The sequence below is a fragment of the Heteronotia binoei genome, chromosome 4 (assembly GCF_032191835.1).
Source record: "Heteronotia binoei isolate CCM8104 ecotype False Entrance Well chromosome 4, APGP_CSIRO_Hbin_v1, whole genome shotgun sequence".
In the NCBI taxonomy this organism is placed as follows: domain Eukaryota; kingdom Metazoa; phylum Chordata; class Lepidosauria; order Squamata; family Gekkonidae; genus Heteronotia; species Heteronotia binoei.
In genome coordinates, this window is record NC_083226.1 from 60,157,224 (window position 1) to 60,184,848 (window position 27,625).

General features: G+C 43.0%; 1 protein-coding gene across 1 annotated transcript in view; it reads left to right on the forward strand.

The window, feature by feature from the left end:
* Positions 1 to 27,625, forward strand: part of SPATA6L (spermatogenesis associated 6 like) — a 43,814-nt gene that overhangs the window by 10,805 nt on the left and 5,384 nt on the right. Inside the window, exons 5-11 of the mRNA XM_060236402.1 lie at positions 8,147 to 8,271; positions 13,006 to 13,083; positions 15,359 to 15,622; positions 19,854 to 19,965; positions 21,256 to 21,299; positions 23,514 to 23,692; positions 26,875 to 26,968. Coding sequence (XP_060092385.1) covers positions 8,147 to 8,271; positions 13,006 to 13,083; positions 15,359 to 15,622; positions 19,854 to 19,965; positions 21,256 to 21,299; positions 23,514 to 23,692; positions 26,875 to 26,968 — 896 coding nt within the window. The remainder of the gene's footprint in view (positions 1 to 8,146; positions 8,272 to 13,005; positions 13,084 to 15,358; positions 15,623 to 19,853; positions 19,966 to 21,255; positions 21,300 to 23,513; positions 23,693 to 26,874; positions 26,969 to 27,625) is intronic.

Genomic DNA, 27,625 nt, shown 5'->3' on the forward strand with positions numbered 1-27,625 from the left:
GAGCTATCAGAGGAAATCTATATGGAAATACCTGAAGGTTTTCAAGTCCCTGGCAAAGAGAACTATGTTTTCAAACTCAACAAAGGACTGTATGGTTTGAAACAGCCTGCAAAAAGCTGGTATGACAAAATAACTGACTACTGCAACGAGGATTTGAGCAAGGGAAAGCTGAACTCTGCATGTACACCAGACTTAAAGATGGAGAATATCAATACATTCTGGTTTATGTTGCCGATTTGGTTGTGAGCTGCAAGAACAAAAAGGACATTAAAGACATTGTTGAAAAGCTGAACAAAGAGGTTGAAGTCAAAAGACTTGGAGATATTAAACACTATCTAGGAATACAGATTGAGGGACTTGAGGATGGAACCTTTCAACTGTGCCAAAGATGAAAGATTATGGACTTTATAGAATTTCTTGGCATGAGAAACTGTAAAGAATCTAAGATACCTCTTGAACCTGCATACCTGAGAGCTCAGGGTGATCAACCACTCAAAGACATTGGAGAGTACAGAGAAGCTATAGGAAAACTCCTGTACCTGAGTAAAACTTCCAGACCTGATATTACAGCTGCTGTTGGAATATTGAGCAGAAAAGTAAGTTCACCTAATCACCATGATTGGAATGCAGTGATAAAGAAACTTGCCAGATACTTAAAAGGGACTATGGAGTTAAGACTGATCATTGAACCTTTAGAGAATCCCAGACTAGTTGGATACATGGATGCCAACTATGCCAAAGAATCGTGCAATTACAGATCAACCAGCGGATACTTGTTCTTCTATGGAAATGGACTTGTAGAATGGACTAGCAGAAAACAAAAATAGTGACACAATTTACAGCAGAAGCTGAGTGTGTGTCAGCAGCAGTGAATTTGAGTGGATTTTTCATCTGCTGAAAAGAACCTGTACCTATTGTAATGTTTGAAGATAATCAAGTTTGTATTGCTATACGTAAAGGAGAAAGTAGAACAGCTAGAAATAGATCTATTGTTATTAAATGTGAGCTAGTGAAAGATCTACACCAGAAGGGACTGATAAAAATAGAATATTGTTGTACAGAAGCTATGGTAGCTGCTATACTTACAAAGCCATTACCTTGTGCTAGATTTGAATGTTTACGTGAAGTGATGAATCTAGTTGATGTGAATGTTACAGTGAATAATGAGTAATGACTATGGAATGTATAATGACTTGCACATTAGGCATTGAGAAGGGGTGTTGGAAATATGTATCTGTTCTGTATGTCCTTTGCAATGTTCTAAAGTTCCAGTCATTAACCTGATTCCCTATTGTCTGCATGACCTAGGAAGAAGATACTGACTGCTGTCAATCAAGGTCTAGAAGCGGGAAAACCTGTTTTGTTTGTTTGGTCAGTCAGGTGACTTCCTTTGTTCAGGCAGAGAGGTCAAGAAAAAGGAGGAAGTAGCCTCCATTAAGCACATGATCTTCTAGTGTAAGCATGTAGTTCTATAGCAGGACCAATGGCTGGGGCTGATGGGAGTTGAAGGCAAAAAACATCTGGAGAGCTACCATTGGCCACCCCTGTTCTATAGTGTTTGTTGTTTCACCTCCCAGTACCCTTTCCTGTAGAAATAAATGGTTTTTTTTGCTTTGTCATGTTAAATGCCTCTCAATGATTATTTGATCCAGTGATCCATCGCACTGTTTGAGATAAAGAAATAGAATTTCAAACAGAAATCCCTAACACTACCATGTCCTGAACCTCATGAACTGCACTGTTTTTTTTTAGCACCTAAAAGTTTGTGATGGTTCATGGTTTGCAAACCAAGCACACCACAAACCAAACTAAACCATATTTTCCCAGTCTGTGCCCATTGCTATTGGTATGTCCTAGTGTGCACACTGTATTCATAATTCATTCAAAGGAATGATGTGGCATGGGTGAATGTCTGTGTGAAATGTCTTTGTATGCCAAAAACATTTACCAGAATTCTATATAAGGCACAGATTTTTCAAGGCATACATTTTTACTATGCCTTTCTGCTAGTATCTCATCAGTGTTCATCAGGTGTCCCTCACACACATTTTATTTTCACAACAGTCCTGTGAATTAGGTAGACCTGAAATCATCCAGTGAGTTTCATGGGTGAGTGGGGATTTGAACCTGGGTTTCGTTGGTCAAAGTCCAGTATTCTATTCCCTGCGCTGCACTGGTATGCTGGGCTCCTTATCAATCAGGCTTAAATATAGGTAGATATAAAATAATGAACAGAATATTCCAAATATTAAGAACGGTTCAGAAATAGAAAGTTGCTTAGGAAAGTTGTAGAGTGCCTGTGCAAGAGGAATTTGCAGTTAGTAGTAGCTTTCAGGTAACTGGAAAATAGCTCTTCTGTGATTCTTGTCAGTCTTAATTGTAAACAGTCTTAATTCCCCTGTTATTTTTTTTTTAATTCACTGAACTAGGTCAAATTCAAATATATTCTTATTAATTTGCATTGCTACCTTGCTCCATGGTAGGTGCTTCTGATTTAGATGCTAGTCTGCTTGATGATGTCTCATAAGATTATTAAAGTTTCCAAACTATTAATTGATCTAGTAGTAGGACAGTGATGTTTGGCTAATGCAGATATCATCGGTATAAATGGGGGTACAGAGATACTTGTTTAGAGTTGTACTTTAAAGCATAGAATTTGCCTTTCTGAAATCCAGCTAGGGAGCAGGGCCGGTGCATGGGAGTAGGTGGGGTAGGCAGCTGCCTAGGGCGCTACCCTGCCTGGGGGTGCCATGAGGCACCCCCTTACTCCCCTTGCTCCTTCCTAGGAAGGTGCCACTCGGCCACTGCGCTCTTCTAAAAGCACAGTGTTTTAGCGCTGCCCGGCCGCTTTCAAGCCGAAAGTGGCCACCACGCACTTCGGAGGCTTCCTTGGAAGCTTCCGAATAGTGCGGTGTTTTAGCGGCGCCTAGGAAAGTGCCACTCAGCCATTTTCAAGCCAAAAGTGACCAGGCGTGCTAAAACACAACACTATTTGGTGGCTTCCAAGGAAGCCTCCGAAGCATGCGGTGGCCACTTTCAGCTTGAAAGTGACTGGGGGGTGCAGGGAGAAAGCGGTGGTGTGTCAGCACTCTTGTGCACTGCCCGTTGCTCTCTCCCCCCACTTGCTGCCCTGCATGATGATGTCACTAGTAATGAAATCGTGCTGTGTGCACATGAAACAAATATTATTAAGGGAGCTTCTGGGGGGACGCGGCACAGGAGTCTGCTGGGAGGGGCAGAACTGCTAGCACCAGGCCTGCTAGGGAGTTCTTCTCAAACATCTAAGTAGCTCTTTAAAAATAAAGAATGTGTTTTTATCCCTAATGGATATATTAAGAAATCTGTGGCTAAATTCAGATTGCCAATTTGAGACGATTTAGGCATGACCCCCAAACAGATTAAAAAACTGAGGTCAGACAGGCACAGCTGCCGCCTGTCCCACTCTTGCACTCATCCCGTCCTCCAACATCTTTGAGACTGATTAAATAGTTACCACTTGGGAAGTGGTAGCAAATTCTTTTGGTGCACTCCATCCATCTTTCCAGGCATCTGAACACGGAAGTACGCAGCGAGGTGGATTGGCGGTGTAAACCCACCAATCCACTCTAGGTACTCACTGGTATTCTTTTTTTAAAAAATTACTGCTCAGAGCACATGAGTGCATGCTAATAAAAATATAAGAGGGAAAAAGAAATCCAAACTGTGCAATGTGTGAAAGCTCCAAATTGCTTCCCGATATACAGGCATATTGTGCAAGAGCATCTGATCAGGATTTGGCTGCCCCATTTTGGAGGCACAGTTTGGGACATCTCCAGTGTACACAAAGCTGCCTGTCTGTACCCAGATTGAAAGTATGCAATTGATTTTGTGAAGGGTGTCTAACCTAGAAGAGTCTGGATGGTTGTTTCAGGATTAGGGGATTAAAGCATTATTGTTTTGTTGGAGATCAATATAAAAATGATTCCAGTTTATGAAATTTATGTAATTTTTAGTAAGGAACCCTGTATCATCTACGCATATAGTCTTTGACATTCATAGTGCTGGCAACACATCTTGTTCCCATAAACTGTTCTCAAGAAACAGAGAATAAACTGATTATTATAATGATAAATGTGGTGCTACTCTTACATATCCCCTGATGCCACGTAATTTGGAATTCCCCACAAATCAGCTGGGCAATTTGGCACTGATTCTTTTAGAGTCAGTCCTATCTCAAAATAGAATGGGGGACTGACTGAGAACTAAAGATGGAAACATGTTCCAGTTTTGCTATGCTAAATCAAGTGTTCTACTGCTGAAGAAAACATAAATGGGCTCTACTTCATGTCTCTTTTTAAATTGCAGACATTAATCACTACTACAGCAGCCATGGGTACAAGCTTAGCAAGTCACATGTTTACATGGCATTTTCTAGGCTTTTGATCCTGGATAAGAATGACCGTTCTGGAGTCTTTCTGGTAAATTCTGGAAGGAACACATAATAAGTGGACTCTCCGTAATTATCAATATTTTTATGGGATGTTTATTTCAGAGCTTGATTTAGTTAGGTGCTCCATGTTTAGAAGTTCTTCATGTGTTCTGTTTCTCAATAAAACCAGTGAAAGAAACCAAAGTAGAGGATCTCTTTCTTGAGTTTTTCTCATGTTGAACCATAGAAAGGAGAGTTATGTCCCTATCCCTAGGCACCTGTCCCTATGTATTGGGACAGTGTTGAACTAACTAACAGATGTCCAGGACTGGGATATAATTGCTGCAGATTAGGACTTGCAGTATAGCCCTAAGAAGTTAGATCCTTCTAAACTCATTGATTGCAGCTCTCCTTTAGTAAGGGCACAAGTGCTCATCCTCCTAGTTCCACTTCCTTCACACCCACATTTCAAATTGTCTGTGGTTATTTTTCAAGACTGCTGATAGGGTTGCCAAGTCCAATTTAAGAAATATCTGGGGACTTTGGGGGTGGAGCCAGGAGACTTTGGGGGTGGGGCCAGGAGATATTAGGGGTGGAGCCAAGATCAAGGCTGTGACAAGCATAATTGAACTCCAAAGGGAGTTCTGGCCATCACATTTAAAGGGACGGCACACCTTTTCAATGCCTTCCTTCCATAGGAAATAATGAAGGATAGGGGCACCTTCTTTTGGGGCTCATAGAATTGGACCCCCTGGTCCAATCGTTTTGAAACTTGGGGGATATTTTGGGAAGAGGCACTAGATGCTGTACTGAAAATTTGGTGCCTCTACCTCAAAAAACAGCCCCCCCCAAAGTCCCCAGATATTTCTTAAATTGGACGTGGCAACCCTATTTCTCCATCTTTTCCCAAGGGTTGCATTCAATTACATTAGTGAATGCAGTGACATTCCTTACTACATCTGAAGCATGATCCTGTGCCTGGGGAATGAGATAAAGCTACCTAGAGATCTCAGTGGTCTCCATTACTTTCAGTTATTTTATTTATTTACAGCATTTGTATCCTCCCTTTCTGCCTTTACAGGGGCCACCAAGGGAGCTATAATTTATACAAATTATTTATGTTTTATTTTACTTCATTTATACCCTTTCTTTCACACCTTGGGGACCAAAAGCAGCTTACAACATTCTTCTCTCCTCTGTTTTATCCTCACAGCAATGTTGTGAGGTAAGTTAGACTGAAAGTTGCGAACATAAGAAGAACCCTTCTCATTTAGACCTGTAGTTCATCTAGTCCAGCGTCCTGTTTCACACAGTGGCCAGCCATTTCCTCTGGATGGCCAATAACAGGGTATGGAGGCTAAGGCCTTCCCCTGATGTTGCCCCCTGACTCTGGGAGGTTCCTGATAGCCACCATGACTGGTAGCCATTGGTAGAGTTCTCCTTGAATCTGTCTAACCCCCCTTTAAAGCTGTTTATTCTAGTGGCCATCATTACATCCTCTGGCAGCAAATTGCACATTTTAAGCACACTCTGTGTAAAGTAGTATTTCCTTTTGCCTGTCCTGAACCCACTGCCCATCAGTTTCATTGGATGCCCTTGAATTCTAATATTTGGAGAAAGGGAGAAAAAAATTCTCTTTGTCAACTCATTCCACCCCATGCATGATTTTATAAGTCTCTATCATGCCCCTCTTAGTTGTCTCTTTTCTAAATTGAAAAGTCCCAGACACTTCAGCCTTTCCTCATAGGGAAGGTGCTCCCATAATCACCTTGGTTGTCTTCCTCTGTACTTTTTCCAGCTCTGCAATGTCCTTTTTGAGATATGGTGATCAGAACTCTACTCAGTATTCTGAATGAGGCATGAGCATAGATTTAAACGGGACTACAATATTAGCCATTTAATCTATTTCCTAATAATCCCTAATTTAGTGTTTGCCCTTTTTACCACTGCAGTACATTGGGTCGATACTTTCACCATTACAATCCCAAGATCTTTTCTCCTTTCAGTCTCAGCAAGTTCAGACCCCATTAGCCTATACTTCAAGATGGGATTTTTTTTTTGTCTTAGTGCGCATCACCTTGCAAATACCAACACTGACCTTCATTTGCCACATTGTTGCCCACTCACCCAGTTTGTGGAGGTCTTTTAGGAACTCTTCACAGTCAGCCTTGGCTTTCACCATCCTGAATTATTTTGTGTCATCTGCAAACTTGGCCATTGCACTACTCTCCCCTAGTTCCAGATCATTTATGAATAAATTAAACAGTAGCAGTCCCAATACTAATCCTTGTGAGATCCCACTGCTTACTTCCCTCCATTGTGAGAACTGTCCATTTATTTCTGCTCTGTGTTTATTTTCATTTAACCAGTTTTGAATCCATAAGAGAACCCGTACCCTTATCCCATGACTGCTACATTTACTCAGGAGTCTTTGGTGAGGTACCTTGTCAAAATTATCTTGATAGTCCAGGCATATAATGTCTGTGGCTGGCCCAAGGTCACCCAGCCAGCATCCATAGCAGAGTAGGATTATCTGAGTATCCCAATCCTAGTCTGACACTCTAACTAGGAGTGCATATTTGGATCTACTCAAACTGAAAATCTACCTGAAAAAAAAATACCTTTCTGGTATTTTCCAGGTAGATTTCATCATCTCAAATGTATCTGTGTTTTATTTGGGAAACCGAAACAATTCCTGAAAAAAATCCCAGATATATTTGGGAATTACTAGGTAGAACCAAAAACAGAGGAGAGGCAAGAGCAGATTGCGCCTGCCTCTCACCTGTCTGTTATGCTTCTACCGCAGTCCCTTTAAACTTAAACAGAAGACAGTCCAAGAATCAGCTGTGCTGTTGAGTTGGCTTTGTATGCAGCCCAGTTTAAACTAGGCTGCAGAAGAAGCCTGCTCCAGGATCTGCTGTGCTACAGATGTGCTGTGCTGATTTCTCCTGCAGTTTAGCTTAAACTGGGCTTCATGAAAAGCCAATTCCCAAGCTGAGCTGACGGGAACAGTCTGCTACTCACCAGCACAGCAGAATCTTGCAAGTTTGTTACCAGCACAGTTTAAATGAGGCTGTTGGAGAAGCCAACCCAGCCCCTTTTTAATTGATATTTTTCTTCTTGGGTCTATTGGACCAGAAAAAAATTGGGATTTCCAAAAAATCCCAGATCTGAATATTATACTGGTATTGGGATGCAGGATTCTTTGGAAATCCCACTTTTTTTCTGGGTCCAATAGACTGAAACAGAAGAATACTGATTAAAAAAATATTACACACCCCTAACCACCGCACCACACTGGCACATTTGAACTAGTCCTTAAAGTTCCTGTGGCCCACAGGATGCTATATAAGTGGGTAGGACACATTTTCAGCCTTATTCTTTGAATGAGTGCTGTGATGAATTTTGCTAGCTCAGTTTTGTTACTTCCCATTCAAAGCTGCCTTTTACCAAAAGCAGGTCAAAATGGGACTGAGACTCATCACTGTGAGCAGTTTATGGCCCTTAAAACTTAAGGTGCCACAAAGCTTTTTGCATAATGATGCACTAACTCTGTTCAAATTTCTTGAAGTGCACCTCTATGACAAAGAATGCCAAGATGGTTAATGTTAGTTATCACAAGATTAAACAAGGGTGTACACTGTTTGACAGACTATTTCTTGGAGGACAAAAGTTTAATCCTCCTAAACTTTTCTTTTATATGAAAATATAAAGAGCTTGCATCCTTTTTTCTTTTAGAGGAAGAAGAGCTAGCGTTTTATGAAGTGAATACTCGAAATTTTCTGTTTCCAGAACCCAAGCTGACTCCTGTGTATCCTGGTGTGGATAGGGAGTTACTGATGAAAACACATCCAACTTTCCCAGTAAGTTGTTGCAGAATGCCATTCCAGTTTTCAAGACTGCAAGGTTGTCTTGGTGACCTGGTCTTTCTTATTCATGGTAGAGCTATTGCTAATATTTAGACATCAACATTTGTCTTTTAATTTTTCTGTATTCAGATTAAAATTCCCATTCTGATCCTGTCTGTACTTTTATTTCACTCTTTTATGCCATTAAAGGTTTTTTTTTTGATTTTTAATTAAAATTGCTTGTTTGCATATAAAAATTGCTAAAATGTACAATAAAAGCAGTCTGGCCATTAAAACTATAACATTAATCTAGAAAACAGCAGCAGACCAATTACAGAAAACCAAGTAAACATGCACAGAAAAATTGCTGGCTAGCACAAGACATAATAGCCATTTTCAGATGTTCAGTTTTGGCATTCCTACCATGTGTAACCACTCCAGCTACACATAAGGTTACCTGTATGTGCAGTTGTCATTTTGTATGAAGGTGCAAAGCATATATTGTATGCTTGTATAGCTTCTGTATGTGTGAATATGTTCCCTCACAAATTTGGTTTTTCATTTGCATGTATCAAACCTGTATGTGCACGGAAAATATATTTGTTGCCCCTTCCTCACAAAATAGCAAACATTTAAATTGAGAGAATTATTTGTGGTACATTATCAGTACAATCCTATGCATTTTACTTGGCAAGCCAATGAGCTTAGCCTGGAGTAATTCTACATAGCATTGCTGTGTTAGTTAAGCATTCTCATGTTTGCTAAAATTAAAATAGTTTTTTAGTTTCTTAGATTAACATGACTGAAATGTTTACTCATTAGGTACACATTTCCTGTTATGATGTTGGAATGATATGATAGCTTGGATGCCTACTGTGGTGTAGCCATTGCATGAATATTTTTCAATTGGAGGTATCTATGACTAGTGCCAGATTGGTGGTTTAAGCTGCCCCAGGAATGACAGGCAAGTGGACAAAAAAAGTGCATCCAAATGCGCACATCTGCCTGCGATCCCACTCCTGCCCTCAACACGTCCCTACTGCAATAGGGCTGGCCCAAAGAGGTACCATTTACAAAGTGGTACCTAATCACTGGCGCATCTCCAAGGCACCTCCCCAGCTGTCTGAATAGCTGTGAAGCACCCGTGGTCCGCTGAGTGGCGGACAGGGCACATGAGCACTCTGGACTCTCTCCCAGTGTACCTGCGGCCCATCCCTGTTCTGTCTGGGGCATTCCAGTTTCTACTGGCTCACTTCTGGGTCAGCATACTACTGCCCTAAGCCGGTGGTGTGGAACCAGCCTGTAAGTGCTATCCTAAGCAGAGTTATAGCCTTGTTGAGTATCGGACTCTGCACCCGCGCCGCGCAAGCCGGGACGTCCTCGGGTTACCTGGCGCAGCGCGGGAAAAGTCACCGCCAATCAAGACCAAGCGCGGGAAGTTTAACTGGCCAGGATTGGGCTGGCCAGCAGGGGGGTTGATCCGGGGTGCATGTATATATTAGCGGACCCGGCCGCGTGTTCCCCAGTTCTGTAATGTACCAGCGATTAAAGACCAATGCCTTTACCACGTCTCGTCTCCCAGTACATTACACTGGCGACGAAGGTGGGATCTAGATAGGTCCGGCCGGAGACGAGGAAGGCGAGAGACCGCAGGATCGGGCAGCCCGCCGCCACCATGGCGAACTCGAGCGTAACGACGGGCCATCTTGCGGAATTCAACCCGGAGCACCCCGAGAGATGGGAGACCTACACCGAAAGGGTCGAGTGCTACCTGCGGGCGAACCTGATCGACGATGACGAGAGAAAGAGAGACGTCCTGCTGAGCGTCTGTGGCGAAGAGACCTTCGAGATCGCACGAGGTCTCTCCGCTCCAGCTAAGCTGACGGAGAGGACCTACCGGGAAGTCGTGAGGCTCCTCACGGGCCACTTTTCACCCCAACCGTCCATCGTCGCCCGCCGATTCCTCTTCCACAAGAGGGACCAAAAGTCGGGGGAGACAGCGGCGGTCTACCTGGCGGCCCTTCGGCAGATCGCCGGAAATTGCAACTTTGACAAAAGGGACGAAGCCCTGCGGGACCGTTTCGTCTGGGGCCTCCGCGACGAGCGATTGCAGCAGAAGCTCTTCGCGAAGGAGGAGCTAACGCTACAACAAGCCTTCAACGAGGCAACGGCCTTCGAGAGGGCCACCAAGGCGTTCGGCCAGCCACGAGGTGAAGCAGTCCACCAAGGGGAAACGGAGCCAGAAGACCGAACAGAGGAAGAAGCGTTTCAACTCCGGCGGCCCCAAAGAACGGACACAAGGGCCCCCACTAGACAGCGAGCGACGGAGAGGGCCACCGCCACCACCGGTCCCAGGTGCGCCAGCTGCGGCGACCCCCACGAGCGCCGGGACTGCCCGTACCGCAACCTGGACTGCCGCAGCTGCGGAAAGACGGGCCACATCGCTCGGGCTTGCCGGGCCAAGAACAGCCGCCGACAACCATCAGCGCATCACGACTCCCTGGACACCCACACGACGGCATCCACCACTCTGCAGGTATTGAACTTGCCCCTATCGGCCCCAGACAAGGTCAAAATGTCGGTCCTAATCGAGGGCGCCCCCTGCACCATGGAAGTGGACTCGGGTTCCTCCATCTCCATCATTTCGGAGGAAACCCTCAAGAAACTATGCCCCCACCGCCGCCTTCAAACGAGGCCAGCGGACTTCGTACTGAGGGACTTTCAGAAGAACCCAGTACACATCGTGGGGTGGGCCCGGGTGCATGTGGAAAGAAGGGGTTTCAGAGGGCCCCTGGACATCCTAGTGGTCAAGCGCCAACTGACCACACTTCTAGGGTTGGCTTGGTTCAATCCCCTGGGGATCCAGCTGGTGGGGGTGGACCACTTGCAGGCAAGCAATTTCGACGGGGTCTGCCGAGAGTTCCCCGAGGTCTTTGATGGGTCTTTGGGGAGCTATAAGGGTCCGCCCATCACCCTACCGATTGACCCAATGGTCAGGCCCATAAGGCTTAAAGCGAGGCGCGTCCCGTTCGCCCTTAAGCCGAAAATAGAGGCAGAACTGGACCGCCTAACGGCCCAGGGCGTCCTAGAACCGGTAACATACGCGGAATGGGAAACCCCCATAGTAACGCCCGTCAAACCCAATGGGGAGGTGAGGATCTGCGCTGACTACAAGTGCACGATCAATAAGGCGCTACAAGACAACCCCTACCCAGTCCCGGTGGTCAGCCACGTCCTAGCAGCGCTAGCCGGGGCGAAGGTTTTTGGGAAGCTGGACTTAGCACAAGCATACCAGCAACTGCCGGTCGACGCTAAGACAGCGGAGGCGCAGACGATCGTGACCCACAGGGGCGCGTTCAGGGTTAAACGGCTGCAGTTCGGGGTCAGTGTGGCTCCGGGGATATTCCAGAGTCCTTAGGGTGACAGGTTCCAGGTCATACGAGGTGACCACCGAGGGGGGCCAGGTACTAAGGCGGCACATAGATCAGCTGCGCCGCCGCACCCTACCCGAAGAAACAGAGGAGGTAGGGAATAGGGATCCGCGGGCAACCGAAGGTCCGGAAGGGCGCTCGCCAATACAGGAACTACCCACTTATGACGCCCCCAGAGACACCGAACCAGAGCCGGAGCCTGAAACAGACCCCAACATCCCGCAGCCAGAAGCAGCATCGCCCACAACGGAACCAGCCTCCGCACCAAGAGCGACCCCGAGGAGATCGACACGGGAACGGAGAGCACCGGCGTACCTCCGGGACTATGTGGTTTAAACTAAGGGGGGAGGAGTGTTGAGTATCGGACTCTGCACCCGCGCCGCGCAAGCCGGGACGTCCTCGGGTTACCTGGCGCAGCGCGGGAAAAGTCACCGCCAATCAAGACCAAGCGCGGGAAGTTTAACTGGCCAGGATTGGGCTGGCCAGCAGGGGGGTTGATCCGGGGTGCATGTATATATTAGCGGACCCGGCCGCGTGTTCCCCAGTTCTGTAATGTACCAGCGATTAAAGACCAATGCCTTTACCACGTCTCGTCTCCCAGTACATTACAAGCCTTCTAAGCCTATTGACTTCAGTGGGCAGAGGGGTACACATACATCTGTTTATAGGATTGCCAATCCCCAGTTAGGGGCCAGAGATCTTCTAGTTTGGAGGGAAATGCCGGGTACTCCATTATGGAGACTGATTCCCATAGGTATAATGGAGAATTAATCCACAGGTATCTGGGGCTCGGGAGGGGGGCTGTTTTTTGAGATAGAGGCACCAAATTTGCAGCATAGCATCCGATGCCCCTCCTCAAAACACCCTCCAAAATTCAAAAGGATTGGACCAGGGGGTCTTATTCTATAAGCCCCAAAAGAAGGTGCCCTATCCTTCATTATTTATAATAGAGGGAAGGCATTTAAAAGGTGTGCGATCCCTTTAAATGTGATAGCCAGAACTCCCTTTGGAGTTCACTTGTGCTTATCACAACCTTGCTCCTGGCTCTACCCCCAATGTCTCCTGGCTGCACCCCAAAGTCCCTAGATATTTCTTAAATTGGACCTGGAACCCCAGGGCTTTTTTTGAGCAGAAACACAGTTCTGGCTGGCTTGGTGTCAGAGGGTGTGGCCTAATATGCAATGAGTTCCTGCTGGGCTTTTTCTACAAAAAAAGCCCTGGGCAACCCTATCTGTTTAAGACTGCAGTGTAATTCATTTAGTAGGTTTTAATCTCCACTGTATTTTGACTAATTTCTACTTCTTTTGTAATCTTTAAGGGCATTGCACCAAAATTAGAATTTTCCACAAGGACAACCATTACTGAACTTCCACTTCAGCCCAGAAGGTGGTACCGTGTAAGTATTTCTTATTTGACACAGATATGAAGGGAAACTGTGTTTGACCAAATCCAAATCTCTCGGTACCTCATGAAACCAGTGTAGTTAGTATATCACAGCATTCATACTAATATCCAGGCAGATTTGTTAAATGTTGCTCAGCTTATTAACTACCGCCAATAGAATTCCGTATCAGAAAAACTATCATACATTTAGCACCTTTAGAAAAAGATCTGATGAGAAAAGAGTTTTGGTTTCCAGGATTTTTGTATTGTTCTGATGAGTGTTCTGTATTACATGCATTTGGTTTAGCAGTTTTCCTATACAGTTCTGCCATTTTCCCAGATTTATCTGAAATAACATGAAGTCATCTATCCATCATTCAGGCCAGAGGCATGACACAGAGGCAGGCAATGGAAACCACCTCTGAAACATCTCTTGCCTTAAAAACAAGTCTAGCTCGCCACCTAGTGGTACTAAAAGAGCTAGAACTTCTGGCTCCCAGTCAATCTTAGGATCTCTTGGCTATACTACACACATCGCCATACAATAATTATTAATTATGAACCTGCTTGCAGGAAAGGGTGAAATATAAATCTAAAAATTAAAAAATTAAATTGAAATTATTCAGCCCCCCCAGGATCCAGTAGCCACGTTTTCACATATCTGTACTGATGTAGTCAAAGGCTCCAGTCCAGCTGTTGACAAGTACATTATTCATAGTAACTGGCTGCAGAGATGTGTGTGCCTTTTTACATGAAAAGGTTGATTCCCCTTTGTCCTTGTTTGTAAGGGCCAACTTGACATGACATATCTCTATGAAATAAAGTCTGGGTTCCTCTGGCCAACTCACATACTCTTTGCAATCAAGTGACAGTGCTGGGAGTGAAATTTCCAAGAACAATGGGACCTGATTAGGATCAGGACCTTGACACAGGTCGGGGGGGAGCTTCAGTGTCTTCCCCACACCATTTTCCTCACCTGTAAAAGCACGAGTGCTGCTCCATTGAGGGGATGCTTGTATCCTAAATCAGTTTTTTTGTGTTTCACAGCGTTATTGTTTTATCATAAAGCTTTATTGTTTTATCATACAGTTTTAACAAACATGCATCCAACCAGTTTAAGGACTTGGATGAGAATTATGATGCAAATACAGACAGCTGTGAGAAGGACAGTTTATGGACACAAATCTCATTTTCTGGACTGAGGCAAAAATTATTAGAATTGTCAGCTGATTAATTAATCCCTTTTATCCCTGAGTCAATCATTGAAGTGTGAATAGAAATTAAACATGGCTTAACTATGAGTGGTAGCATTTGTTTATTGTAAGGAATCATCTCAACATTGTACCTGTCTGGAAAATTTGACACTTTCCAAATATATATCTGCATTAAAAGAACTGGCCAAAATAAGTAGTTTCTTACATAGCATCCTTCTTAGGATGATACACATAAGCTTCTGATGATAGTCTGTAGTTCAGAGACTTCTATTTCAGGAGGAGTGTAGGTGTCCTAACATGGGCATTCAGACCTCATTACCTTTCTCCTGGGAGTCTTACAGTTTGCTGAGTGTCTTTCATGGAGATTTCTTGCTTTTAACTTCCATGGAAAATTAGCTCATTTAAATCCACTTTCAAGAATAGAGAACAATGCCAAGGAATTGGGATTATCAATGTTTAATAAAATGGGTACAAAAGGAGAGAAATGGTTTTCTATTTATTTCCTTCTGGGATACAGTCTCTCTTTTATACAAACAAATGTTTCCCCAATTTAAAGTGAAGGTTGCCTGTAGAAAAAAAATGTTCTCAGTTGTATATGAAGGCCCCAGAAGTTTGATCCTGTGGACACATCTGTAGGAATGTTTTTAAAAGGCTCTGATGATCATGCTCTACTTGTTGACATTTGAACAAGCTTTAGCCAGTGCTAGTCACAACTATGTTCAATTGATTAACAGGGAGAATTGTGGGATATACAGTTTGTACAGTTGGCTTCAATCTGTTGAGATAAGGTTGCCACTCACTGAAGATGTTACAAGATGAAATATTTATATTTATAAATTTATATTTATAAGGGGAATTCATTGTATTTTTACTGTATTATATTTCATGATTGCTAGCCACTTTAGATATTTTGGTGGTAAGGCATGCTGAAAACCTTTAAAATGAAATAAATATTTCTCATTCTTTCAAGTGTGAGTTGTGGAGCTCAAGTACAACTTATTTATTCAGGCATCTGTGTTGCCTTCCATAGCTAAGTCTCCAAATGGCAATTGTCAATATTACTGTATTTTCCAGGACAGAAGTAACAAGTTACAAAGGGTTACCTCTGCATCACCTCAGCGAAGGAGCATCTCACCAATACGATGTAGAACAACAAAGAGGAATAGCATCTGTAAGAGGTTTGCAAGATCCTTAGGATCCTGTTCTCCATCTCCAAGCCCAGCAAAACACTTCCAGGAGTTTGGCAGAGATATTCAGCAGCAACTCTCTCCTTTGAACTTGAGGTCTGTGAAGTTCAAAGCAGAATCAGATCCCAGGCCACCTTTTGTAGTTAGACATGTAAGTCCTGAGAGTAACAGAAACTTAAAGGAATCATTCAGAAAAATAAACTGTGCATACAACATTTTTTTCTTCTAGTAGAGGTGATTGGAATATCTTGGTGGAACAATGTGATGTAGGGAATCCAGGGTATCACTGTAGTGGGAGATCTCCTGCTCCTGGCATCTGGTCCTCAACTGCTGCCTGGTGTAGGAATGAGAGTAGAATGAGAGTGGGGGGAGGGCAGCTGCAGTGCTGCAATGCCATTTCCAGTCGCTAACCATAAGTGACATCACACATTGCCATGACTTTAGCAAAATACCCCCCCCCCCAAATCATTTGGGTTATTGCTAGATCATCACAGTTACATGTTGCTAGAAGTGACATTGCAGCATTGTGTGATGCTTTGTAACAACTAACCCTATCCCCATCCCCCAAAGCTCCTGGAGGTTGCCAGCCTTGGAAGGTTTACAAGATCCTTGTAAACCTTATGTCCTTGGCTGGCAACCCTAGGGTAGATCCCAGTCATACAAACTGAATCTTTCTCAGAGGCTCTGGATACAACCATATATGTATAGGCCTTTTGGTATCATGAGGAATATAGCTCCATGAACTGAGAAGTATTCCTTCTCTGTGTACTGGGGAGGGACCAATTGCTACTTTTTAGGCCACAGCCTGCTTAGAGGTTTCCAGGCCCTGGCACTCTGCAGGATCTGTACTATTTTTTTTTTAAAGATTGTTCCATGACTGTTATGAACAATGCTTTGGCATGCAGTTCTAGTTCTTATAAGTAGCTTGAGAATGACATTATTTGTACCTTTAAAAATACAGTTTTAATGAATTCATACTACAGACCCACATAGTGTCTGTATTTCAACATTTTAAGTATATGTGTATCTTTTTGTGAGCATGTGCATTGTGTAAAATTTCTGAAGGGAGTTGTCCCAGCTCTCTGCAGATTTCTGCAGTACACATGAAGCAAAAGGAAACACATTGGGGAGGGATGGTGGCTCAGTGGTAGAGCATCTGCTTGGGAAGCAGAAGGTCCCAGGTTCAATCCCTGGCATCCCCAAAAAGGGTCCAGGCAAATAGGTGTGAAAAACCTCAGCTTGAGACCCTGGAGAGCCGCTGCCAGTCTGAGAAGACAATACTGACTTTGATGGACCAAAGGTCTGATTCAGTATAAGGCAGCTTCATATGTTCACATATGCACTTAAAATGCTTTATCAAGTTTGTAATCATAGCACAAGAAATGGCCAAAGTTACATTGTGGTACAGTGACAGCACAAACTGGGAATCTGTATTCACTTCTTTGTTGGCACTTGTGATGGTCTAACCTTAAAATATTTACCTTGAATTGAGGAACAACTTCTGTGGCTTCCTTTCACCTTTTTTCTTGATGCTAGCACACACAGAGATGATGGATGCTTGTCCAGAAACAGACTAATCGGACAGAGACACTGTGTGGGTTGACTCAGAATTATATACAGGCCTGATTTTTACATGGAGCCCTGCCTCATATTTAAATAATACAAAACTGCCAGGCCCTTAATTTTTGCAATTTGTTTTAAATGTGTGCTATTTGGTTTTCGGCCACTGAAGAAGGCTCTCAGAGCCAAAATGCACTTGGTCTAGTGGCTTTTTATGAGATATGCTGTTACATGATCCATGTTCAGTTGATGTGCAGTTTTGATGAATTTTATTATTTCTGTGTATCTATCTTGTTTTTAATTGTTAATTGTTCAACTGTGTAATTAATAAATTGTTAATTTTTAAAGTTTGTTATACTCAACCTTCTGAGTATCCAAACATTTTAATGTGCCATCTCTCTTTTCCTATCTGCATAGGCCAAATTGGTGTAAGGGGAAAAAAAGAAAAAAAAACCCAAAGAAAATGCAATGAACCAAAAGGCAGAGAAAACACAAACTCAATGTATGATGCAATATTCAAATAATGACCAGCTAACTTGTGTGCACAAAGAAGACGTAAGCATAATCATTACAATCACATCCCATTCACAGTGAAAAATCATAATAAGCCGCAAAGACCAGATAGATGGCCAAATTAAAAACTTGCGAAAAAGAAAAGGACTTTAAAACCAATAAACAAATAAATAACAATCATAATTTATTTTTAAAATTACTTATACATGGATATATTATGAACTCCTTATTTTAAAAAGACACCTGGCTTCAATACTATCATTCACATTTGTGTATCATATATTATCCAAAAGACATAAAAACGCAAAACCAAAAAGTATGTGGAACCATATGTCCCATCTCACCTTATCAAAACAGCAGTACTAATACACATTTGTGACCAAACCAATAGCAAATAGTTGAAATACATCATATGTTCCACAAGATAAATGCATACACCATGTCTCAGATTGCATTGCTCATGCCTGGAAGTAACAGTTAAACAAGGCCCCCTCCATGAGTGATTGCCAAGCTCTGAAAGTACAACATCCAAGGTTTGAGTGAGGAAATTGATTGGTGTCTGAATGTGCATTTCCATATGTTTTTATATACTTCATTGGCATTTTGTTGTGGGGTTTACTTTTCACTGTGTGAGTGGGATGTGATTGTGCTAATAGGCCATGGGTTAGCCTTAGCTCTTGCAGAGCTTGTCCTTGAAAGGGCAGCTTTTGGGGAAAGCTCTCTCACCCCTACCTACCTCCCAGGGTGTCTGTTGTGGGGGAGGAAGGTAAAGGTGATTGCAAACTTTTCTGAGACTTTGAGATTCAGAGGGCAGTATATAAATTCAATATAATCGGCTTCTTCTTCTTTTACTGCAAGGCACCGATGAAGACTGAAGTATGTATGGCACTTTGCTTTGACTCACTGCATATGGATGTCTGTATTCTGTTTGCATCATTATTGCATTGAATTATTTGTGTAATGATTTGTGCATACAATCGAATAAGTCATTATTTGTATATTGCATTATACTTGTGTGTGTGTGTGTTCTCTCAGCCTTTTGGTTTATCTAATTGGTGCAGCTTCTTCTTTCCACAGCATTTTCTATAGCCTGGGGAATGGCTTGATTTGCTTCACTGACCTGGTAGCCCTCACATGGAAATAAATAATTTTCCATAAGTATCCTCAATAATTATCTAGCCTCAGTCTTTCCTCATGGTATTGGGGTTACAGCCAGGACTCCAGGATTTCTGGGCCATTGTATGCCCTTCCACATACCCATGCTTGGAACCTGTTTTGACTTATACTTGGTATAGAATGAGACATCACAATAAGCTAATATTCCTCACATAAAGGACATATCAGTAGATAAAATGGCCAGAGGATATGGCACTATTTCAACATGTGCAGCACTCACTGTTTGAAGATGGGATATTTGGCCACTGAAACATTAGTCATCATTATTCTGTCTTGCTTGTTTAAATGGAAAGATATAAACCACTATTAGACTTTATTTGAGTTCCATAATACAGTGCTTCCTGATCTGCATTTCTTCATTGAATTTTAATTCAAAGCACACACTAGAAAAGGTTTAGAATGAATAAGATTAAGCTCGTGTATTCCTGACTGAGTCCTTGTTTTGTGCTGGCATCCTGGTTGAAAGGAGGTAAACCCAGAGCAGTGACTATAGCAGAAATACAAGAGGTGGCCTCAAAGAACAGATAGTTCTGTGGTGTCTCTGTATCAGGAATGACACCCAATACAGTGAGGATGCAGCAAAATTGCTAATCTTTGCTAATCTGGCAAAGAAAACACATTAGGGAATGCAGAAAAGCCAAAGAAAAATTTAAATAAAAAAATACAAATAACAAATATGATGTTTTCATGCTGGTGGGCCAAAGGCCTGCCCCCTTCTTGCTGGGACCATCGGAACCTGAGGACCACGCTCCAGTCTAAAGAAATTAGTGGGTATGAGCCAGAGGCACAGGGAAGGAGGGCTCCCTATGACAAGGCACACACCTCCCAGTCCACCCTCACCATGGTGAAAAAAGGGATGCACCTGCCTAGCCCAGCCATACCATGGTGAGAGATGGGACACAACTGCCCAGCCAGCGAAGGAATAGGACAGGCATGTACAGCCACACCTGATCCAGGAAGGGATGGGATGGGCAGGTGCTTCTTCTCTCCTTTGGGGAGTGGTGACAGGATGGATTTGAGGTGTGGCTCTATTTCCAGGGCCTATTCTCTCCCCATTTTGCCCCTGGTTCTCATTCAAATGTAATTTCTATTGCAGTCAAGATTCTACCTTTATATTATTTCTTAACTTTCAGGTAGACCCTTCTAAATCATTTGCTGAACAAACTCCATCACGAATATCATATCGAAATGCGAGACAAAACATGAGTCTAACAAGGAGTTCTCACAAATTGCAGTTGAAACGAGGTATCTCATGATCTACTAGACATGCCTAAAATGTACTGATAATAAAATGACTAAAATTTACTGATAATAATAAGATGACTGAAATGTACTGATGATAGCACAGGACTCTGTTGCCTCTTACAATTAGGGGTGTGCAACAAAAAGGTGGGGTTTTTTTTGTTTTTTGTTTTTACTCAGGTCTATTGGACTCCCAAAATATCAGTAGTCCCTGATATTCCCAAATTCCAACATTGGTATAGTATTGGTGTTCAGTAAATATTTGGAAAACCTGGATTTATTTGGCTCCATTATATCATATGGAGATTATCCATAAGGTATGATGGAGAATTGATCTGGGAGTACCTGAGGCTTCATGGGGGACATGTTTTGAGGTAGAGACACCAAATTTGCAGCACAAAGTTTCAAAAAGTTTGGACCAGGGGGTCCAATTCTTTGAGCTCCAAAAGAAGGTGCCCCCATTCTGCATTATTTACAATGGAGGGAGAAAAGCCATTTAAAGATAATGCAGTCCCTTTAAATGGCTGTTGCAAGCCATGCCATATGTGAGTCAACTCTGAAGAGGTCAGGAGAAGCTGTTCCCAGGATCTGCGTGCAGAGGGGATGTCTCTTGCTACCACATGCATACCTGAGAGGATCAGCTGGGGTGGTGGGACCTGAGAGCTCCACACTGCCTCAGCTAGGGCTGGTTCCTCTTGTAACAAGTTGCAAGAGGAACCCACCAGCCATTAGGTATAGCTGAGCCCAAATAAAAGCCATTTGTTTGGCTTTTATTCGAGTTCAGTCATATTGGGAGCTGAATCAGATTCTCTATTTATTTGGTTCAGTTTATACCAAATGCTGGACAGAGTTACTAATGTAACAAACACGAAATTGAGCAGACTTTGGAGGATGGTGGAAGACAGGAGGGCCTGGTGTGACTTTGTCCCTGGGGTCGCAAAGAGTTGGACTCGACTGTGCAACTGAACAACAACAAAAATACCAAATGCATATCTCTATTTATAATCTGTGAATTTAATTCTGTTATCCTTCAGTTTAACAGTTAATGTCCACTATGGCGTGTTCAGGATATTGGACAGTGGTTCAGTTAATCACTTTAATTTCTGTCCATCTTGTGAAACAACACATTAGAAAAATACTCTGTAGATTAAAACTGTAATCCTCACAAAATAATCTGTTGTCACACATTTATAATCCTAAATTTGTATATGTCTGCATCTGTATATGTATACATTTATATTGTATTTATAAAATAAATTTATAATACTTTAATATGAATTTTATTTTTTTCAGCATTATCTTTTGATAGCTGGAAAGCATCATGTCCTGCAGCTAAGGTAATGTAAGAAGCTGCACCTGTAAAATCATAGCTTGTAAGTAAATTGCTCAAATCCATGCAATTCTTCAGTAGGGCAGTGGCTGATACTGGTTGCCTGTCATGATACTGAATGAAGTTAGCAAATGAACACAGAAGAATGAGAACTTCGGAAGTGAATGATAGAGGGATGCAGTTTGCATAATTTTCCAGAAAAAGACCCTTTATTGTTCAATTACAAATATACATAATTGGTCCAGATCTAGGTCAGTAAATTTATCTCTCTGCTGACTTGGCTGTAAAGAACATTTGGAATTATGTTGACATTCCTGCACTCAGATTCCTCATGCGTGCTTCTGGCTGCTTCTCAGGGTTGGATTAACAATTAGGCCAAGTAGACACTGGCCTATGGGCCCCCATCCCTTTAGGGGCCCTGGACTGGCTCCCCCCCCGGTTTCCCCCCTGCTTGCAGCCCTCCCAGCCTACATGCAAAGCCAGCAACTGAGCTGCTCTTTACCTGACTTGCCTGGTGCAGCTGATGCATCATAGCCAAGTTCTCTCCCTCTGCCTCTCCCCCACAGCTTTGTCAAAGGGACTTTTGAGAAGGTGCCTGCAGGCTGCAGCAGGAGCCACAGGCAGCGTGCAGTTGCTCCAACTCTAAGATAATTTGCGAGGGGCCCTTGAGATTTTGACTGCCTAGGAGCCTCCACAAGGTTTAATCCATCCCTACTGCTTCTGAAATTTAGCAAGATGGGGATTTTAATGTTGGGAAGTCTGTTCTGTAGATGGACAAACACAGAGCTTTGGTGTTCTTCTGGAATCACTCTTCTAGCTCTGGTAGCAGTTATGGCCAGGAGTTCCTTTTTCTGAATAAGGTGGATTGGTTTGGCAGCTGCCATCTCCTCTAAAAAAAGGTGATTGACTTCATACAATGCCTGCTTTGCTGTGTCTTCCTAGGGCTGTTACATTTTGCGGAAACGGCATGGCAGGGGGAGGGAATAATCTTTAGGCTAGGCTACTGTCTATGGGGCTCTGCCTTAGAAGAATATTTGGAAACTTTGATTAGTAGAAAATGCAGAAGTGAGGAGCACAGAAACTTGCTGAGAGATTTGAAGCAGCTCCCAAGTAGTTCTCAAGAGCTATATTAAGCTTTGTCTTTAAAGTCCTGAATGGCTCTGGTTCAGCTTGTCTTAGAAAATATTTTCTTCCTCTTGAGGTCCATCTTTGTGCACTCAGGGCCCACATTACAGAGTTCCTGGGTTTGCCTTGGGACCTGTCAAAATCATATATGCAGAGTTCTGTGTTCTGTTGGTACAAATACACTTTTTTCAGCAAAGCAAATTGCAGCTTTCTGAGGCTGTGACAGGTTGGGACAACAACTCAGAGTTGGGGAGGAATTAAGCCCCTCTTCACACCACAGGCCTGATCTGAATCAAGCCTCAACATGCCTGAGAATTAAGTTTCGAGAATCATTGGGAGCTTCATGACATCAATTATTATAGTGGTCCTTAGACCGGTTACACAGAAAAAAAGTACAAATATACAAGATTCCAAGATTTTAAAATACTTAAAAAACATTAAAAACAGTTTAAAATTAATATCTAGTTACCCTAACCACCTACTATCTAACTACCATGCAATTTCTGTAACCTGAGCATTGCATTAAGAAGCTGGCTGCTTGGTAGGTAATCTTGGGGTATCAGGTAGAAGGAACTCAAATTTAGCTTTTTCTGGCAGGCCTGAATTTTTTTCTGTGAGTGGGTTGATGATCTCATTACATGCCACTTTATAATACAGGCATAAGAAAAATACATGCTCTGTAGTCTCCCTCCCTTAAAGGGCAGGCAGAGAGCTTTTCTGTGAAAGGAATATTCTTATATTTCCCTTCAAATACAGCAGAAGGGAGGGCAGAGCACTTTGCCAGAGTGAAGGCTCTTTTAAATCCTTTTACTTCCAGATATGTTAAATAGTTTGTCAGTTCCACTGTATTTTCACTGTGAGCTTCAAACATGGAGCTCCTATCACACATCTGATTTTGAAAGTGCCTAGGAATTTGAAATAAGTGTTGGGCCACTGGTTGCTGATGTCTGAGAGTAGGGATATTTATACAAATGGGTATTATAGACGTAGCCTGACTGAAGAACTTGTTCTGGGAAACTTGAAGCTTACATCTGACATGTTCCATTCTTCCAGTGTCATCGTTCTAACTAGTGGAAAATTCTTCCTTGTTTCATAGGTTATCAGAGAGCCGGATGACTACAGTTGTTCCAATCATGTTTCATCATCTCTTGAAACAGAGGGACCTCTCAATTATGAAAGCAGAAGTTCCACATTTGATCACAAAGCATTATTTAGATCCCCAAACCATCATCGGTCACTAAGTCCCAATGCGAGATGGGAATCCTCCCAACACAGGTTATCTCTAGTAGATCATTAAGTGGAGGGCTTGGCTGGTACTTGGCTGACACCAGCAGGTGACCCGTAGTGAAGAGGGGCCCATCAAAATGGCTGCTGGTTGCTGCTGTTACTGCTCCTCATCCTCATTATTACCAGAATTGACAAATGGTCCCATGGGGAAATGGAGAAGATTGAGCAGGCTGACCTAAGATGGAAGTGGTGCTCACTGTACAAGAGTAGTGAGGAAACCACTGGCCTGATTTCTTTGGAAGCAGGCAGATATCCTCTCACTGTTGCCAGATGAACCTGTTGCCAGGACAATGGATGGTTGCTTCATACTGCCATGGGCTGAAGCAAACTGATGACCACCTGCTGCCTCACTTGAGCCAACAGCAGCATTCTCTTGTTATCCCACCAATGAGACCAGAGACTGCAGCTTCACTGAATCTGGCCATGTTGAGGAAGTGCCATCCTGTTGCTACAACATCCAGGCTGATGGTTTCCTCCCCACTGCTATACGATGACTGTGCTTCTTTGCTATAGCCTTGTCTGTCTGTATGGAAGGAAAACCTGCCCAGTTCTAGAGCAGCTAGACCAGTGCATTCCTCCTGAAGGACATGAGGGAGCATCCAGTAGAGAAACTTATTATGGGTTCTGGGGAGGGGTGATGTGGGCAAGGAAATGCAATGGTAGCTGCTGTGGCTGTAGCATACATACATATGAGGGCCAGGTACTCTGCAGATGATGCAGATTTGTCTCATAAATCACTTTATGTGAGGCTTGATGGGACTCTGTGGAGAACTGCTAATTTTGAGAGTTCCTTCCTAGCCACAATTCCTCTTGTTCCTTCTGTCCTGTGCTGACTGGATGCAATGCAATGATGCTGATCGAGGGAGATTAAGAAAAATAACTACACAGATGAGCTGAGATCTAGGCAGGTCCCATAAACAATTCTAACCTTGTGATATAAATAGCCCAACAGATCAGAAAGAATTCCATACATTTGAATCCCTTTGTCATTGTCTTGCAGAAGAGGCAGTTTGAGATGCATGGTCAGCACTTTGGCAAAAGTTGACCTTTTGAGCAGAATGGTGCCATTTGTTGTCCATTGTTGCAGGAAGAGTAATTTTGTTGTTTTCTCCTGGTCCTACACTGTACAGCATAGAGGGCAGAGGATGAAACAGCTTTTTGGCTATTACCTTTCTGGCTTTCAAGGAGCTGTTGCTGAAGGATTCTTATAAGCAGCCACTTTATCCACACCACAGTTAACATAGTGTACAGGATTTGAATCATCCAGTCTCACAAAAAATGGCATCATTCTGGCATTTTGGAGAGGAAAATATTGAAGTTGCTCATTTTGCCTCAGCCAAATGGCAAGCAAATGCAGGTAGGGTCTGAATATTTAGAAATGAAGTTTTTTTTCTGTGACTCTGAGCTTCTGCCAGGATTGTTCTAACACTACAGATTTCCTCTCCCTTCTGTTACTTCTTGTGAAACATGAAGGATTGCTCTTGACCAGAAGCTTCAGGGGAAAGAAAGAAACATGAGACTCCTGCAGAAAAGGGAGTGCTTGAGCTCATGAACCTTCTTTACTATAGCAGTCACAAACACCTTCTCTCTCCCTGAGTTCACTTCAGAAGGTAATGAGTAGCGATGGGCATGGACTGGAAGAATGGAGCTCCATGGAGGTTCATAGTTCATGATTTCACTAACCATGAACTTCCATGGGCTTTCCTGGTATATGAACCAGTTTGTGGTTTATGAGGTCCATGATGTGGTGTGACTCAGAAGCAGGCTCAGGAGGCATTTAAATACCTCCTGAACCCACCTGTGTCACACTGCAGTAGCTGTGCAACCTAGAAGTGGGCTCATGATGCATTTAAATGCCTTCTGAGCCCACTACCAGGTCACGCAGCCACTGCAGTGTGACACATGAGCTCAGGAGGCATTTAAATGTTTTCTGAGCCTCTTTCTGGGTCATGCCACTGTTGTATTACACAAGTGAGTTCAGGAGGCATTTAAAGACTTCAAGAGGCAGGGGCAGCACGGTTTTAAATGGTTCCCTGCATGCCAGCATTTCTGGCCCGTGGATTCCTCCCACGGACCAAACTGACTGCCTAAAAAAAATGCAGACCACAGGCAGTCCATCTAAACTGTGAATGCCCAGACCAGGTAAACAGATAATGAATTCGCCCCTGGTCTGTGATGAAATTAGGTCTGTGGACCAGTCCTTGCCTATCCCTAGTCATGAGACCCTTAGGAGGAGACAAGAATCTACTAAATAGAAGAGAGTGGGGCCTTTTTTGTAGCAGGAACTCCTTTTCATATTAGGCCAAACCCCTCTGATGTAGCCAATCCTCTAAGAGCTTACAGTAGGCTCTGTTATAAAAGCCCTGTAAGCTCTTGGAGGATTGGCTACATCAAGGGGGTGTGGTCTAATATGCAAAGGATTCTTGCTACAAAAAAGCCCTGGAAGAGAGAATGTGTAGTGTGTAGGTCTTGGGTAGATTCACGATGCTGTTTGGATCCTGGCCTGTTCATTTGTATTTCTGTATGTCTTTTTGAGAATATAAACAGAATCTGAGTGTAACACAAGGCCTTCATTCAGCACAGTTCTTACCATGTATCTCATGTTCATTTGATAATTGAGGTTTAAACCAGTTTCTGCCTTTCTGCCTATAATGCAAAGGTTTACAACACCTGATTAAATAACTGTGCTTGACACTATTAGGTATGTTGATATCTGAAGAAGTGAAAGCTCATAACCAAACAAAAATTTTGTTAGTCTTTAAGATGCTACTAGACTCTTTTCTGTGCTTGACATTACTTGAGTCATGTTATGGGCAGAGCTTTTTTTTTAGCAGTTCTGGATGGCTTGGTGATGGGGGTGTGGCCTAATATGCAAATGCGTTCTTGTTGAAACAATGGTGATGTCAGGGGGTGTGGCCTAATATGCAATTGAGTTCCTGCTGGGCTCTTTCTACCAAAAAAGCTCTGGTTATGGGACTATCTGTAAGGTAATTAAAAACATGTCTTGACTCATTGGGCGCTTTCGCACATGCTAAATAATGCCGTTTCAATCCACTTCAGTAACTGTTTGCAAGTGGACTTTACTATTTTACGCAGCAAAATCTAGTTGTCAAATGCATTGAAAGCACATTTAGTATGTGTGAAAGTGCCAATTGTCTAACATTTTCCAGGTTGTACTCCAGCCCCAGTCCCACCTGGGAGGAGATTAATGAGAGAGTGAGGAATCTTTTAACCTCAGAGGGGGCCAAGCAAAGACTGTTCCTTGTGAGTATGATGTACTTTCAGAAGAATTGCTGCTGTTGCTGCTTAAGTTTTAGCAGCTACCTTTCTTACACTTACTTCCCACTGGCCCCTGATGTATCTTGCCTCCCTTAGCAGGTAACCTGCAGAGTAAAGAGAAGATTTTGAATACAGGATAAGGTCTAGAATTCTTGACAGCATATTCCCCTCACCCCAAAAAAGTAATCACAGAGGCTGTGAATTTGGTCATAGCATGGGGCGGGGGAGATGCTTTTATCCTTTTCTTTCAAGCTGTTCTATCCTTTTCTTTCAGGTTATTTCCATCTGCTTTTATCCCTCACTGTATCTTTTACCATGTGGAAAAGAAAGCAGCTAGAGGAAAATTTTGATAAGAAAGATTAAAAAGATGTTAAAGTACCATTTCCTTGATTAAAAATAAGTAAAAGTTATTTCAGTACAGGCAATAATGGTCTGCCATGAAAAGGTTGTGATGCAATGTCAACCCAGAGTCGGAAATGACTGGTGCTTGCACAGGGGGCTACCTTTACTTTTTTAAATAATGTGACAATATATTGTGAAGAGAATAGCCCCTTTTAAGAAACTGTGGACCTGATGGTTTTTACTGCATGAAAGCAATTCTTCCTTGCTTCTGAGTGCACTGCTTGCTTTTTGTTTCTAACT